At 40.3% G+C, this 17,264-nt stretch overlaps 1 protein-coding gene across 1 annotated transcript in view; it reads left to right on the forward strand.

Moving 5' to 3' along the window:
• The window catches only part of USH2A (usherin), a 782,904-nt gene extending 768,040 nt beyond the window's left edge, over positions 1–14,864 (forward strand). Inside the window, exons 70-71 of the mRNA XM_049708907.1 lie at positions 10,105–10,326; positions 11,953–14,864. Of these exons, the coding sequence (XP_049564864.1) occupies positions 10,105–10,326; positions 11,953–12,042 (312 nt within the window). The 3' untranslated portion in view covers positions 12,043–14,864. The remainder of the gene's footprint in view (positions 1–10,104; positions 10,327–11,952) is intronic.
• Positions 14,865–17,264: the final 2,400 nt, after the last annotated feature.

Raw genomic sequence — 17,264 nt, forward strand, 5'->3', positions numbered from 1 at the left:
GGTCTTGACGTTGAGATGGAGATCTCTGGGAGATTTTCGCCGTTTGATATTACATGGAGCTGGGAGGTCTCTTGTGGACCAGTGTCCTGCACTTGGCTCTCCCACCTCAGAGGCACAGCCCTGACACCTTGCTGGAGCACCAAGAGCCTGTCATTCACAAGGCTCAGAATAAGAGGGAGAAAAAATAAGAGAGAAAGAAAGAGAGAAAGAGAGAAAGAGAGAAAGAGAGAAAGAAAGAAAGAAAGAAGGAAAGAAGGAAAGAAGGAAAGAAAGAAAGAAAAAAAAAGAAAGAAAGAAAGAATAAAATAAAATAGTTATTAAAATACAAAATAATTATTAAGAAAAAAATGTTTTTAAGTAATAAAAACAATAAATAAATGGACAGACAGAACCCTAGGACAAATGGTAAAAGCAAAGCTATACAGACAAAATCACACATAGAAGCATACACATACACACTCACAAAAAGAGAAAAAGGGAAAAAATATGTATCGTTGCTCCCAAAGACCACATCCTCAATTTGGGTTGATTTGTTGTCTATTCAGATATTCCACAGATGCAGGGTACATCAAGTTAATTGTGGAGATTTAATCCGCTGCTCCTGAGGCTGCTGGGAGAAATTTCCCTTTCTCTTTTTTTCTCACAGCTCCTGGGGCTCAGCTTTCTATTTGGTCCTGCCTCTGCATGTAGGTTACCTGAGGGCATCACTTCTTCACTCAGACAGGACGGGGTTAAAGGATCAGTTTGTTCAGAGGCTCTGGCTCACTCAGGCTGGGGGGAGGGTGGGGTACGGATGAGGGGCGAGCCTGTGGCGGCAGAGGCCGGTGTGTCTTTGCACCAGCCTGAGGCGTGCCGTGCGTTCTCCCAGAAAGTTGTCCCTGGATCCCGGGACCTTGGCAGTGGCGGGCTGCACAGGCTCCTGGGAGGGGAGGTGTGGATAGTGACCTGTGCTCGCACACAGGCTTCTTGGTGGTGGCAGCAGCAGGCTTGATGTGTCACGTCCGTCTGTGGTGTCCGCACTGATAGCCACAGCTTGCACCCGTCTCTGGAGCTCCTTTAAGCAGCGCTCTTAATCCCCTCTCCTTGCACACCAGGAAACAAAGAGGCAAGAAAAAGTCTCTTGCCTCTTCGGCAGCTCCAGACTTTTTCCCGGACTCCCTCCCAGCTAGCTGTGGCGCAGTAGCCCCCTTCAGGCTGTGTTCATGTAGCCAACCCCAGTCCTCTCCCTGGGATCCGACCTCCTAAGCGCAAGTCTCAGCTCCCAGCCCCCTCCCGCCCCAGCGGGTGAGCAGAGAAGCCTCTCGGGCTGGTGAGTGCTGGTCGCATTGATCCTCTGTGCAGGAGTCTCTCTGCTTTGCCCTCTGCACCCCTGTTGCTGCGCTCTCCTCCGTGGCTCCAAAGCTCCCCCCTCTGCCACCTGCAGTCTCCGCCCACGAAGGGGCTTCTAGTGTGTGGAAACCCTTCCTCCTTCACAGCTCCCTTCCACTGGTGCAGGTCCCATCCCTGCACCAGTCTCTGTTTATTCTTTTTTATCTCTGTTTATTCTTTTTTCTTTTGTCCTACCCAGGTACGTGGGGAGTTTCTTGCCTTTTGGGAGGTCTCAGGTCTTCTGCCAGTGTTCAGTATGTGTTATGTAGGAGTTGTTCCACATGTAGATGTATTTCTGTTGTATTTGTGGGGAGGAAGTTGATTTCCACATCTTATGCTTCCGCCATCTTGAAGCTCCTCCCTGCTGTGTTGGGTCTTCAGTGCTGCAAGTGGGCTTTCTCTAGTTGCGGTGAGCAGGGACTACTCGTCGTTGCGGTGCATGGGCTGCTCATTTCAGTGTATTCTATTGTTGTAGAGCATGGTATCTATGTGTGCAAGCTTCAGGAGTTGTGGCACGTGGGCTCAGTAGTTGTGGCTTGTGGGCTGTAGAGTGCAGGCTCAGTAGTTGTGGCGCACGGGCTTAGTTGGTTCGCCACATGTGGGATCTTCTGGGACCAGGGCTTTAACCTGTGTCCCCTGCATTGGCAGGCAGATGCTTAACCACTGCACCACCAGGGAAGTCCCTTAAACTGTCTTCATATCTTTTCATTCGTTTTTCTTTATTCTGTTCTACAGCAGTGATCTCCACTATTTTGCCTTTGAGCTCACGTATCCAATCTTCTGCCTCATTCATTCTGCTATTGATTCTTTCAGGTGTATTTTTCATTTCAGTTATTGTATGTTCAACTTTGTTCTTTAGATCTTCTCGTTCTTTGTTAAGCATTTCTTGTAACTTCTCAGTCTGTTCCTCCATTTTTTTCTGAGATCTTGGATCATCTTTACTATCATTACTCTGAAGTCTTTTTTCAGATAGATTGACTAGCTCCACTTCACTTAGTTGTTCTTCTGGGGTTTTATTTTGTTCCTTCGTCTGGAACATATTCCTCTGCCATCCTATTTTGTCTAACTTTCTGTGTTTGCAGTCCCACAAGCTGCAGGATTATAGTTTCTCTTGCTTCTGGTGTCTGTCCCCTGGTGAGTGAGGCTGGTCTAAGAGGCTTGGGCAGGCTTCCTGGTGGGAGAGACTGGTGCCAGCCTACTGGTGGTTGGAGCTGGGTCTTGTCCCTCTGTTGGAACAGGTGTGTTTAGAGGTGGCTGTGGACTGAGGAAGACTTTAAACAGCTTGTGTGCTGATGGGTGAGGCTGTGTTCCTGCCCTGTTGGTTGTTTGGCCTGAGGTGACCCAGCACTGGAACATGCAGGCTGTTGGGTGTGGCCAGTTCTTGGCATCAAAATGGAGACCTGCAGACAGCTCATACCAATTAGTGCTCCCCAGTACCTTGACACCAGTATCCTTGTCCCTGCAGTGAGACACAGTTACCCCCCTGCCTCTCCAGGAGAGCCTCCCAGACCAACAGGTAGGTCTGACCCAGGCTTCTGTGAAGTCACTGCTTTTTCCCTGGGTCCCAGGATGCACAAGACCTTGTGTGTGCCCTCCAAGAGTGGAGCTTATGGTTTCTCCAGTCCTATGGAGTTCCTGCGATCAAGTCCCATTGGCCTTCAAAATCAAGTGCTCTGGGGGTTGCTCCTCCTGAGGCCAAACCCCCAGACTGGGCAGCATGACATAGGCTCAGAGCTCTCACTCCTGTAGGAGACCCTCTGTGATATAATTATTTTCCAGTTGTGTGTTGCCCACCTGGCAGGTATGTATGGGATTTGATTGTATCGTGAATGCACCCCTCCTACCATCTCATTGTGTCTTCTTCTTTGTCTTTGTACGTAGAATATCTCTTTTGTTAGGTTCCGGTCTTTTTTGTCGATGGTTGTTCAGCAGTTAGTTGTGATTTTGGTGTTTTCTTGAGAAGGAGTGAACTCAGGTCCTTCTACTCTGCCATCTTGTCCTCCTTCTACTCTGCCATCTTGTCCTCCACCCAGGCATCTATTTCATTCTTTTCTATGGCTCAGTAATATTCCATTGTATAAATACACCACATCTCCCTTATCCATAAATCTGTCAATCTGTCAGTGGATGTTTAGGTTGTTTCCATGTCTTGGTTATTGTGAATAGTGCTGCTATGAACATAGGGGTGCATATATCTTTTTGAATTATAATTTTGTCTGGATATATGTCCAGGAGTGAGATTGCTGGATCATATAGCAACTCTATTTTTAGTTTTTTGAGGAACCTCCATACTGTTTTCCGTATTGGCTGCACCAACAGTGTAGGAGGGTTCCCTTTTCTCCACAACCCCCTCCAGCATTTGTTATTTGTAGAATTTTTAATGATGCCCATTCTGATTCATGTGAGGTGGTACCTCGTTGTAGTTTTGATTTGATTTCTCTAATAATTAGGAATGATGAGCATCTTTTCATGTGCCTATTGACCATCTGTATGTCTTCTTTGGAGAAATGTATATTTAGGTATTTTGCCCATTTTTTAATTGTGTTGTTTGTTTGTTTGTTTTGTTATTGAGTTGTATGAGCTGTTTGTATATTTCAAAAATTAAGCCCTTTATTGGTCACATCGTTTGCAAATATTTTCTTGCAGTCTGTAGGTTCTCTTCATTTGGTTTATGGTTTCCTTTGCTGTCAAAAGCTGATAAGTTTGATTACGTCCCACTTGTTTATTTTTGTTTTTATATTTATTGCCTTGGGAGACTGACCTATGAAAATGGTATGATTTATATCAAAGATTGTTTTGCCTATGTTCTTTTCTAAGAGTTTTATGATGTCATGTCTTATATTTGTCTTTAAGTCATTTTGAGTTTATTTTTGTGCATGGTGTGAAGGTATGTTCTAACTTCATTGATTTGCATGTGGCTGTCCAACTCTCCCAACACCACTTAATGAAGAGACTTTCTTTTCTCCATTGTATGTTCTTTCCTCGTTTGTTGATAATTAATTGTCCATAGGTGTGTGAGTTTATTTTGGAGCTCTTCTATTCCATTGATCCATGTGTCTTTTTTCTGCCAATACCACACTGTTTTGATAACTGTAGCTTTGCAATATTGTCTGAAGTCTTGGAGGGTTATGCCTCCTGCTTTGTTCTTTTTCCTGAGAATTGCTTTCGCAATTCTGGGTCTTTTTAGGTTCCATATAAATTTTAGTGTAATTTGTTCTAGTTCTGTGAAAAATGTCATGGATAATTTGATAGGGGTCACATTAAATCTATAGATTGCTTTGGATAGTGTGGCCATTTTAACACTATTAATTCTTCCAAGCCAAGAGCATGGGATATCTTTCCATTTCTTTTTATCATCTTCAGTGTCCTTTATTGATGTTTTGTAGTTCTCAGCATATAAGTATTTTCACCTTCTTGATGAGTTTTATTCCTAAGTATTTTATTTTATTTTTTGATGCAACTTTAAAGGGTATTGTTTGTCTACATTCCCTTTCTGATATTTCATTGTTTGTATAAAGAAATGCAACCGATTTCTGTATGTTAATCTTGTATCCTGCTACTTTGCTGAATTTATCAGTTCCAGTAGTTTTTGTGTGGAGTCTTTAGGGTTTTCTCTATGTAGTATTATGTTATCTGCATATAATGACAATTTTACCTCTTCCCTACCAATCTGAACACATTTATTTCTTTTTCTTGTCAATTGTTGTGGCTAGGACTTCCAATACTATGCTGAATAGAAGTGTTGACCATGGGCATCCTTGTCTTGTTCCAGATTTTAGCAGGAACGCTTTCAGCTTTTCACCATTGAGTATTATATTGGCTATGGGTTTGTCATAAATAGCTTTTATTATGTTGAGATATGTTCCCTCTCTATCCACTTTTGTAAGGGTTCTTATCATGAATCAATGGTGAATTTTATCAAATGCTTTTTCTGCATCTACTGAGATGATCATGTGGTGTTCGTCTTATTTTTTGATGTGGTGCATTACATTGATTGATTTACATATGTCAAACCATCATTGTGACCCTGGGATGAATCCAAGTTGGTTGTGGTGTATGATCTTTTTTATGTATTGTTCTATTTGGTTTGCTAATATTTTGTTGAGAATTTTTGCGTCTATAGTCATCAAAGATATTGGCTTGTAATTTTCTTTTTTGGTGGTGTCTTTATCTCGTTTTGGTATCAGGGTGATGGTGACTTCATGGAATGTCTTTGGGAGTGTTCTCTCTTCTTCAGTCTTTTGGAAGAGTTTGAGAAGGATTGGTGTAAGTTCTTTGTACGTTTGGTAGAATTTGCCTGTGAAGCCATCTGGTCCTGGACTTTTGTTTGTAGGGAGTATTTTTATTACAAATTCTATTTCATTTCTAGTGACTGGTCTTTTCAAGTTATCTATTTCTTCTTCATTCATTTTTGGTGGACTGTATGTTTCTAGAAACTTGTCCATTTCTACTAGGTTGCCGAATTTGTTGGCATATAATTGTTCATAGTATTCTCTTATGGTTTTTTGTATCTCTGCAGTATCAGTTGTGCTTTCTCCTCTTTCCTTTCTTATTTTATTTGAGTCTTCTCTCTTTTCTTCTTGGTGAGCCTAGCCAGAGGTTTGTCAATTATGTTTATCCTTTCAAAGAACCAGCTCTTGGTTTTATTGATTTTTTTCTATTGTTCTTTTTTAAATCTCTATTTTATTTATTTCCTTGCTGATCTTTATTGCTTCCTTCTTTCTGCTGACTTTAGGTTTTGTTTATTCTTTTTTTCTTTTCTAATTCTTTTAGGTGATGGGTTAGGCTTTTTTCAACTTTTCTTGTTTTATGAGGAAGGCCTGTATCACTATGAACTTCTAAGAACTTCTTTTGATGCATCCCATAGATTTTGCATGGTTGTGTTTTCATTGTCATTTGCCTCAAGGTATTTTTAAATTTTTTCTTTGTTTTCTTTGTTGACCCATTGGCTTTTTAATAGCATGTTGTTTAGTCTTCATGTAATTGTTTTTCTTTTTTCCTCATTTCTTTTTCTGTGGTTGATTTCTAGTTTCATGCCATTGTGGTCAGAAAAGATGCTTGAAATAATTTCTATACTCTTAAATTTGTTGACTGTTTTGTGCCCTTGTATGTGGTCAATCCTAGGCAGTGTTCCATGTGCACTTGAAAAGAGTGTGTATTCTACTTCTTTAAGATGTAATGTCCTGAAAATATCAATTAAGTCTAACTGTTCTATTGTATCATTTCAGAGCTCTGTTGCCTTATTGATTTTCTGTCTAAAAAATCTTTCCATTGATGTGAGTGAGGTGTTAAAAGTCTCCTACTATTATTGTATTCCCATCAGTTTCTCTCTTTATGTCTGTTAGTATTTGTTTTATGTATTTGGGTCCTCCTATACTGGGTGCATATATGTTGACAAGTGTAATATCCTCTTATATTGATCCCTTTACCATTATACAGTGTCCTTCTTTATCTTTCTTTTTAGATTTTGTTTTAATGTCTATTTTGTCTGATATGAGTATTGTGACCCCCACTTTCTTGTCATTTCTGTTTGAGTGAAATATCTTTTTGCATTCCCTCACTTTCCACCTGTGTGTGTCCTTTGCCCGAAAGTGGGTCTCTTGTAGGCAGCATATTGTAGGCTGTTGTTTTATATCCAATCTTCTACTCTATGTCTTTTTTTTTTGTTTTTGTTTTTGTTTTTGCGGTACGCGGGCCTCTCACTGCTGTGGCCTCTCCCGTTGCGGAGCACAGGCTCCGGACGCGCAGGCTCAGCGGCCGTGGCTCACGGACCCAGCCGCTATGCGGCATGTGGGATCTTCCCGGACCGGGGCACGAACCCGTGTCCCCTGCATCGGCAGGCGGACTCTCAACCACTGCGCCACCAGGGAAGCCCTACTCTATGTCTTTTGATTGGAGCATTTTTTCCATTGACATTTAAGATAATTATTGATATTTTATTGCCATTTTAAACCTTGTTTTCCCATTGATATTGTATTTCTCTTTGTCTCTTTCTTTTTCTTTTGTTTTTCCTTTTGTGGTTTGATGATTTTCTTTTGTATTATTCTTGTGTTCTTTTTGGTTTTTTGTGAATTCATTGTATGTTTTTTATTTCTAGTTACCTTGTTTTTCAAGTATATTAGCCTCTTCCTATATCTACTGATTTTATACTGGTAGTCATATAGTCTCAAACACCTTCTGGAAAAAAAAAATCTTCATTTTCATACTCTCCTCTCCCACATTTTATGATTTTGATGCCTCCTTTTACACCTTCATGTTCATCCTTTTTTCATCCTTTTGGTTATCATTGCTTTCACAGAAATTTTTTCTTTTAATATGTGTACTGGCTTATTTAAGTGATTTAGTTTCAAACAGATTTTCTGTTTCCTATATATTCTTCTTTTCTATTTAGAGAAGACGTTTTGATATTTCCTTTAGGATAGGCTTAGTATTGCTGTATTTTTTTATTTTTTGCTTGTTTGAGAAATTCTTTATCTCTACTTCTATTCCAAGTGATAAGCTTGCAGGCTAGAGTATCCTAGGTTACGTATTTTTCCCTTTCAGGACTTTCAATATATCTTGCCACTCCCTTCTGGTCTGCAGCATTTCTGTAGAGAAAGCAGCTGATAGCCTTATGGAGGTTTGCTTGTAATTAACCCTTTGTTTTTCTCTTGCACCTTTAGATATTTAGCAGGCCTCCTCTTTGCTCTGTGGTTGTCATTGCCCTGTCAGGGGCAGAGTCTGCTCCTGAGTTGTTGGAGTAGAAGCCCTCAGAATGGTTTCTGAGCTGCAGTGTGAGGTAGACGGGAGTGGAGTGTTCCCGCTGGGAGAGGAGCCACTGAGTCTTCCTTTGCAGGAGCTGTCTACCAGGGAGTGTGCTCTGTGGTGTCACCTGTGCAGGCTCATAAAGTACACTGTGGTTGGCACTGCCCTCAGCACCACCTCCACTGTGGGAATTCAGGCAGTTGTCCCTGTTGTCCCTCAGGCACTGTGTTCACAAAGTCACCAGCACAGATCCTTAGGTGCCGATCCACTGAAGTTGGGTACCAGGACTGCAGTAGTCACACACCTGGACCTGCCATGGGAGCTATGGAAGCATCCCAGACCCCAGCCCCGCCTCCAAGCACATGTGACCGCAAAGCTCACAGCTGCTGAGGCCAGACTTGTCTGAGCCATGGGAGCACCCACTGTCCTGCTGCCAGAACTCGTAGAGGCAGCAGGGAGAAAGAGGCTGTTATGGCAGCCTTCACCCCTCCCTTCATACGCCCTTTAGCAATGGCACTTTGCCTCTATGGCAGGCCCAGGCTTCTTCTGTGTACACCCCAGTTGTGGCCCATACCACACTCCAGCCCCTTCAGGCTGTCTCCATGCTGCCAACCCCAGTCCTCTCCCCGGGTCTGTCCTCTGAAGCCTGAGTTTCAGCACCCAGCCCTGCACATACCAGTAGGCATGCATCTTGGGCTGGGGATTGCCCCAAGGTAGCACCGATCCTCTGTGCCCATCTCTCTCTGTTCTGCCTGCTGCCACCCAGTTGTTGTACTCTCTTCTGAGCCTCTGAAGCTCCCTTTCTGTCCCAGCTGATCTCCCCACCAGTGAAGGTGCTTCCTAGGATGTAGAAACGTTTCCTCTTTCACAGCTCCCTCCTAGGGGTGCAGGTCCATCCCAATTTCTTTTTTTTGTTTTGCCCTATGCAGTTTTGTGGAGTTCTTTCTTGCACTTCTGGGTGTCTGATATCTATTGCCCTAGTTCAGTAAGGTATTACATGAGCATTATTCTACATGTAGATGTATTTTTGATGTATTTGTGGGAGGAGGTGAGCTCCACGTCCTTCTATTCTGCCATCTTGATTCCTCCCTCCAAAGAATTTGTTTAAAAACGTTCCAAACGCTGATACCCCACTTTTGTTTTCAGTTTGACTCCGTGGCTGATGTATCTGATGTGTCAAGCAATGTTACCCTAAAAAGTTACACCATGCACTTTGAGGTACCTCTGTGTGCTGCATGAATGCACGATCTTTGCATGGTGTGTCGGTGGCACGGTGAAAAGCAGAACACTTCACTGATTGGTTAAATCAGCTAAATCAGAACCCTCAGATGTTTAGAGCAGCTACACTTCCTAATGGCACATTCTAGATCCTAATCATAGAGTGCCTTTGTCTTTCTGATGTCTTTGTGTGTCCTCCTTATTTTGGAGGCTGGAATCCTGTAACAAGGGGAACAATGTGGAATGAGAAAAGAGGGAGGGAGGAGTCAGGTTCCCTACATAAATCCAGGAATTTTAAAGTGAAATACAATTGTGCTCACTTAGTGACTGACCATGAGAGAACATTGCTAATTTTGCTCTGGGGAAGGGCTGTTCTCAAGAAGGAGGCTCTGTGCTGACACCCATGAAGAGACTACCTTGCTAACCTGACCCCTCACCCTACTGCTTTGCAATACAGCAGCCCTAGTCCACAGGGAATAATAGCCAAAGCACCAGTATGTGAACTCTTCGGGCACTAAGAATGCTGGCCATCTAACGTGGCCATCAGCTTATTATCTCACCTTTACCAAGAATCCAGGGGCCACAGGATTCCAGATGAGCTAAGTTCCATAGGAGGAGATGGGGACAGTGCTCCCTTCATTGATGATCTAAGTTCCATAGGAGGAGATGGGGACAGCGCTCCCTTCATTGATGACACGTGACACATGATTTTCTATCCTACTTCAAGACTACTTTCTTTAGACCTTAGTCACCAACAGTAACTTTTTTTTTCAGGGCTTAGCTGATACCAAAATCCCCCGGTCTGGGACACCTGTGAGTATTAGGAGCAACCAGAGCCTGTCTGTACTGTGCATCCCAAGTCAGAGCCAAGTCAGCCAGACCTATTCCCAAGGCTCTCTCCACCGCAGTGTCAGTCAGCTCATAGACATTCAAGACAAGAAGGTCTTGATTGACGACTCGCTGTGGGAAACCATCATGGGCCATGATAGCGGACTGGTGAGTCAATTTCCTCGTCCAGAGCCTTTGCGGAACATTCCAGAAGTATATTGATAAAGAGGTGGCATGGAGCTTCCTGTACCTCATTGAAGGATGGCCACACGGCACTCAGTGCATCCCTCTGACCATTTACCCAATTATTTTGCAACAACTTGTTTACCTGCTTGATGAGCAGGGTAGAAACTGTCTTGTTCTTCTGGTACACAATAGATGCTCAAAAAATAAACTCATGCATAAGTGAATAGACAAACAGGCTCTACTTCATTATCTTGGGTAGAACATGACTGAAAACATTGGAACTGGCCTAAAAGAGGCATAAAGTACAAGCACCTGTTTTACTAAAGGGAAAAAAAAGAAAAAGTAAAGGAAGTGTGTTTTCCTTCTGGTTTATGGTTAGAGGAAAAAAAGAGTCTCTCAATAGGATCAATAGTTTCTTTCCAAGAAACTCAGAAAATTATGATAAATAAGGGCATTACTATTTATGAACTTTGTTTTTCATAATTTCAGTCCAGGGGGTACAAAAGAGTTAACGTCATCATTATGTAATATTTATTTTGAGCCCCTAGTGGCTGAAATGAATAAAGTCCTAGAGTTTTTAGCAACCATCACACTTCATTGTGCCAACTACCTACATGTCTGAGGGAGTACCATTCCTTTGGAATAGTTGGATAATAAATAGATGGTCAACTAAGACCTTAGCCCCTCTGCTTACTCCTCTGAGCCAGAAGTCATCACCTCCATTTCTTTCACTGTCTGCTTCTGCATTTGGACTCTCACTCATCGCTCTCTCTCTCACTTCTCACTTTTCCTTCACTGAAAAGTTGATGACTTCCATGAAACCTTTCTTAACTAATGGCAAAGAATAAAGCAAGTTTCCTGGCTCCAGGTTCCAATCACAACAAAAACTAAAATTTAGTCTTTCTGGTTTGCTTAGAATGATGATAAATAATAAGCATTTAAAAATCATGGGGCTGTTTGAAGTTGTTACAACTATTGAATTCCATGATTCCATTTTGGATCTAAAGTTTCTAAATATCAGGAATAATTATATTAGGTTGAAACGTAAATAATTAATTGATCATATTTGACATGCAAAATGGTAGTTTCATATAGTTCAACATAATACATTGAGGGCTTAGATGAATGTGTGCCCTTACCCAAGAACACACAGCTAGTAATTTTTTTGTGGAATTGGGATCTTAGAAACATTGTCTGATTACACTGCCCCCATTCTTCACTGTTATACTATATTGCCATTTTGCTGACTTTTGACCATACTGGTAATAGGCAGTCTGCAAAGTGATTCAGTGAAAGCTTTTCAAGATGCCCATACTCGGCAAATTATCTGTTCATTATAACATTATAATCAATATTACTAGCCCTATTCAATAAATGTAAAATACAGTAAGAGAGTGAGACACAATGGAGCATAACAGCTTGCATTCTGGCTCTTCTGTTTAATTTTGAACGAAATCATATAAAACGTCCCCACTTTACAGATGAGAAAACTGAGGCTTGAAAGGTTAAGATATGGTACAATGTAACGCTCAAATGATATATTAATACATTTTGCATAAGACTATTGCCAGCAACATCCTAACCAGTGATGATTGGTGTCTTTTTCAGTATGTGGATGAAGAGGACCTGATGAATGCCATCAAGGGTTTCAGCTCTATGACTAAGGAACACACCACATTCACCGACACCCACCTGTAAAGGATGGAAACCTGTAAGATATAAAGCTGGATGAGGTCTCCACACCCCATCCCCACTGGGTTATCACACATCGTAAATGCTAAAAAGCCATTGCTTGTTATCCTATAATCCTTGAAAGAAATGAGGAGTGTTTTTGAAATTGTTCCTAATAGAGGTCTAAGAACTATTATTTTTCTGGCTGTCTGAAATGTGGGGTTTCTGAAATTTTATGTCCGTATGAAAATACTTATTTTGCTCTCCTTATTTTGTGGAAGCTAAATAAGCATATAACTTTTACTTGGTTCATCTGGCAGTGACGCCATTGTTTAAATGAATAATCAGTGGCAATTTCGAGTTGGCCCACAGTTGCTACCGGTAAATGAAGTTACTAATTTAAAAACTAAGGATTCTTCTGAGGGGATGTCATTGCTGCTTCTCTGAGCAGCACAGCACTGCTTCTGCTTTCATTCCCCTATTTCCATGAAAGTTGACATGATCCTGTGAGGAACAGTTCTAATAATAGCTGCAAAATCAAGTCCCAATTTCAGATCAAGCTGAAACACATGAGAAGAACAAACTCTGCATTGAGGCTACACGTTTGGCTGTAGGTTCTATTTGATTACAATGTTTAGGGATAAATATTTACCAAACCACATAAACTTGTAAATCAATGTCCGTTCTTACATTTATGAATCTTCTAAAAAACTAAGGAATTAAACAGCTAATTTATAGATTTCAAGGAGAAAAATGAAGGGTTTTGATAGATATTTTACATCGTTTTGAAACTCCAATCAGTACTTTACATAAAATTCTCTCAATTCACTGAATACCCAGGAATATTGATATCTTCAACTTGGCACATTTCACATGGAAACTACTGTTTTATTTGCATTTTTTAACTAGCCTACGTGAAATTAAAAAAGGAAAAATTTTGTGTTCCTTCCAGCCTTGAAATTATAAAATTAACATTTATATGTAAATGCCGGATTACATATATGAATATATATCATATATCTGTACTATATCCCTTCATTTCAGAGAACTGCTAGAATCACTAAGCACAGATGATATTTAACAGTACCAATTTCCATGTGTCAAAAGGTTCTGCTGTTTACTCTATTTGGATTATAAAGCTGTTGGTGAGTCCTACATCAAGAAGCATTTTTTTCCCCAAGTCAACATAAAATGAAACGTATTTAAGTTTGTGCTTTGCGGAAAACGATGGAAGAAAACCGCTTTTTCATTCCTAAAGGTCTTAATGACTCCAGGAAGTTATTTTGAATATGTATGTCTAAAACACAACTGTCGGACATATTTTGTGAATTACATTCAGAAATAGGTGGATTTCCCCAAAGCTGAGATGGCAAAAACTTGTAAAACAAGGAATAACCTTACTTAGTCTGCCTGAAAATGATGAATTACCCTAAATGTCCAACAGTCAAAGATCATGATCATGAATGGGGGTACTGAGACTTTATCCACATCTGCAGAAGAGCAGCTCCTCAGAATGACCAACTCCTGGACAAGCCTTGCCAACCTTAAGTGTCAACAGCACAGACCAGTATTAAGCAGAAGTTCTGCCCCCTTGTTAGAAATGCGACAAGCAAACGAATCTGAAATAATTGTGCACATTTGGCAGTGGATGTTCAAATTATATTTTTTCCTCGCCAAAAGTTTTATACTTTCTGAAATGGAAACACGATTGGCTAATTTCGTTTACAGGTTTTAATTCCCACTTGCTGATTCAGTCTTAGCTATTTAGAGCTGGCACAGATGAGCCTTGACCAACCAAGGCTGAGTTTCTGATGCATGTGAGCTACTTAAGGTATATACAGAAAAGTGTTCCTTCCCAGTCCTGTGCTTGCATCCTTATCCTTGGTCTACTCCTCTGCAAATATGATTGGCTAGTCATGGGTGGATTCAGGAGAATGAGCACATCCTCACTGTTGAAAAATTAACTAGACACTATTATCACATTCTAAAGCTTCAAAGGAACATAAAAAGAAAATTGCAGGGGGGTTTATCTTAAGTTTTTCTCTACTTAATCACCTGTTTAGACATCTGGTTATTACATGAATTCGTTTAGCTGAATCATTTACATTTTGATCCCATGGCTCAGAGTGGACAGAAGGCTGCACAGCTTCCACCCACAACACCACCCTTGTAACACTCTGAACTCTACTTGTATTTACTTCAGAGAAGCCCAAGATGTTGTCTTGCTACTTTAAGTGGTAATGTGTGCCAAGCCCCTGTTCAACAGTTGGACTCACCCCTGGAGATTCTGATTCAATTGGTCTCGGGTGGTGCTGAGGCATCAGTACCTTTAAAATCTTCCAAATATTCCTAATGTTGAGAACCAGTTATGTAAAGAACCTGGAAAAATACATGCTGTGCACAGGGACTCCAGTACTGGCCCACTTCTCCTTTACAGAGACTACAACAGGTGGCTCTCTCTAAATCTGACTCATGTCCCCTCACTTGAAGAGGCCACATACTCAGCTTAAATTTTAAGAACTGCTTTGTTATGCCTGATATTAACTGTTTGATAAGAGTACACACCTATGCTTTTATAAGCTCTACCGAGAATTGTATTTATAGATGACCTATTGCCATTTCTACTAAATGGAAAACCTAAATATGAATCTGTTATGGTACCTTATGCTGATCTAAAAACCATGTTGGCATCAATAAAATTCAATCTGAACAACCTGTAAATAAAACATAGGCCAGGTGGAATAATTCAGTGAGAAGGAATTAATTATATCACACATGAATAGTTTATTTCCAATGCACAAATATCATGTAAATTAAAGATGGTTTGCTTAATAAATATTTAAATGTGAGCCGTTTGATTTAATATATTTATGAAAAAATACTAACAGCTCTGAATTGTATTTACAGTTTACACATAAATGATAAAGGTGAGCCCATTTAAGAAAAAAGGATGTTCTGAATAATCTCTCAACCATTGATGAATTAGATGAACGTCAGAATCAACTCTTGACACTTTTTTTCAAAACATGAGTCCCAACCACCAGAGATTCAAATTTAGCAGGTAACCTCAGGTGACTCTGATATAGAAGCCTGGATGAGAAAGCCAGGAAAAGACCATAGGCTACTGAAACAGATGTGGGTTCACAAGGTGGCTCAGGAGCTAAGGAGCCTTATGGTGAAATTATTTATCCTCAGTGGGTCTTGGTGATCTCATTTTGAATGAGGATAACAATACTTATCCTAGTGATATGAAAATACTTGAGTGTTGTTTTGAAGTAATTTCAGAATTCCTGGAAAAACTTTTCATCATGAGAATTATAATTCTGTTGTTTTTCATCAATCACACGAAGTATATACATATTTCATTTTTTTTTCTCAGTGTATTTGTTTTTTGAAGTTTTTCCTTGTAGTTGATTTCTAATCTCATAGTGTTGTGGTCAGAAAAGATACTTATGATTTCAATTTTCTTAAATTTACCGAGGCTTGCTTTGTGGCCCAGCATGTGATCTATCCTGGAGAATGTTCCATGTGCACTTGAGAAGAATGTGTACTCTGCTGTTTTTGGATGGAATGCTCTATAAATATCAATTAAGTCCATCTGGTCTAATGCATCATTTAAGGCCTGTGTTTCTTATTGCTTTTCTGTCTGGATGATTTGTCCATTTAGGTAAGTGGGGTGTTCAATTCCCCCTGTATTATTGTGTTACTGTCGATTTCTCCTTTTATGTTTGTTAACATTTGCCCCATATATTGAAGGGCTCCTGTGTTGGGTGCACATATATTTACAATTGTTGTATCTTCTTGGAATCATCTCTTGATCATCATGTAGTGTCCTTTGTTGTCTCTTTTAACAGTCTTTATTTTAAAGTCTATTTTTCTGATATGACTATTGCTACTCCTGCTTTCTTTTGATTTCCATTTGCATGGAATAACTTTTTCCAACCCCTCACTTTCAGTCTATGTGTCTCTAGATCTGAAGTGGGTCTCTTGTAGACAGCATATATACAGGTTTTGTGTTTGCATCCATTCAGCCAGTCTATGTCTTTTGGTTGGAGCATCTACTCCATTTATATTTAAGGTAATTTTCTATATGTATATTCTTATTGCCATTTTTTTAATTGTTTTGGACTTGTTTTTGTAGATCTTTTTTTTCCTTTCCTCTTTTGTCTTCTTGTGATTTAATGACTATCTTTAGTGTTGTGTTTGGATTTCTTTTTCTTGTGTATATTATAGATTTTTCTTTGGTGGTTACCATGAGGTTTTGATATAGCAGTCTATATATATGTACATGATTGTTTTAAGCTGCTGATCTCTTAATTTCAAATGCATTGCCAGTATCCTGCACTTGTACTCTCCTTCTCTCACGATTACTGGTTTTGATGTTATATCTGTGTGCGAGTGATTTCCTACCTTTACTATATTTTTGCCTTTACCGGTGAGCTTTCCCACTTCATAATGTTCTTGTTTCTAGTTGTGGCCTTTTCTTTTCCACTTACAGAAGTTCCTTTAGCATTTGTTGTAAAGCTGGTTTGGTGGTGCTGAATTCTTTTAGCTTTTGCTTGTCTGTAAAGCTTTTAATTTCTCTGTCAAATATGAAGAAGAGCATTGCTGGGTAGAGTATTCTTGGTTGTAGGTTTTCCCCTTTCATCACTTTAAATATATTGTACCTTCTGGCCTGCAGACTTTCCACTGAAAAATCAGTTGATGGTCTCATGGGGATTCCCTTGTATGTTATTTGCTGCTTTTCCTTTGTATTTTTTTTGTCTTTGTTTTATCAGTTCCTATGTGTCTCGGCATATGTTCCTCCTTGGGTTTATCCTTTATGGCACCCTCTGTGCTGGGTGACTGTTTCCTTTCCCGTGTTATAGAAGTTTTCAGCTATTAGCTCTTCAAATATTTTCTCAGGCCCTTTCCCTCTTCTCCTTCTGGGACCCCTATAATGCAAATATTGGTGCATTTAATGTTGTCCCAGAGGTCCCTTAGACTGTCCTCTTTTCATTCTGTTATTCTGTTCCACGGCAGTGATTTCCACCATTCTGCCTTCCAGCTTACTTATCCGTTCTTCTGTCTCATTTATTCTATTGATTCCTTCTAGTCCATCTGTTTATTCTTTAGATTTTTCTAGCTCTTTGTTAACCATTTCTTGTGTCTTCTCAGTCTGTGCCTCCATTCTTTTCCTGAGTTCTTGGATCATCTTTACAATCATTACTCTGAACTCTTTCTCAGGTAGATTGCCTATCTCCACTCAG

The sequence above is a fragment of the Orcinus orca genome, chromosome 1 (genome assembly GCF_937001465.1).
Source record: "Orcinus orca chromosome 1, mOrcOrc1.1, whole genome shotgun sequence".
NCBI classification, from domain to species: Eukaryota; Metazoa; Chordata; class Mammalia; order Artiodactyla; family Delphinidae; genus Orcinus; species Orcinus orca.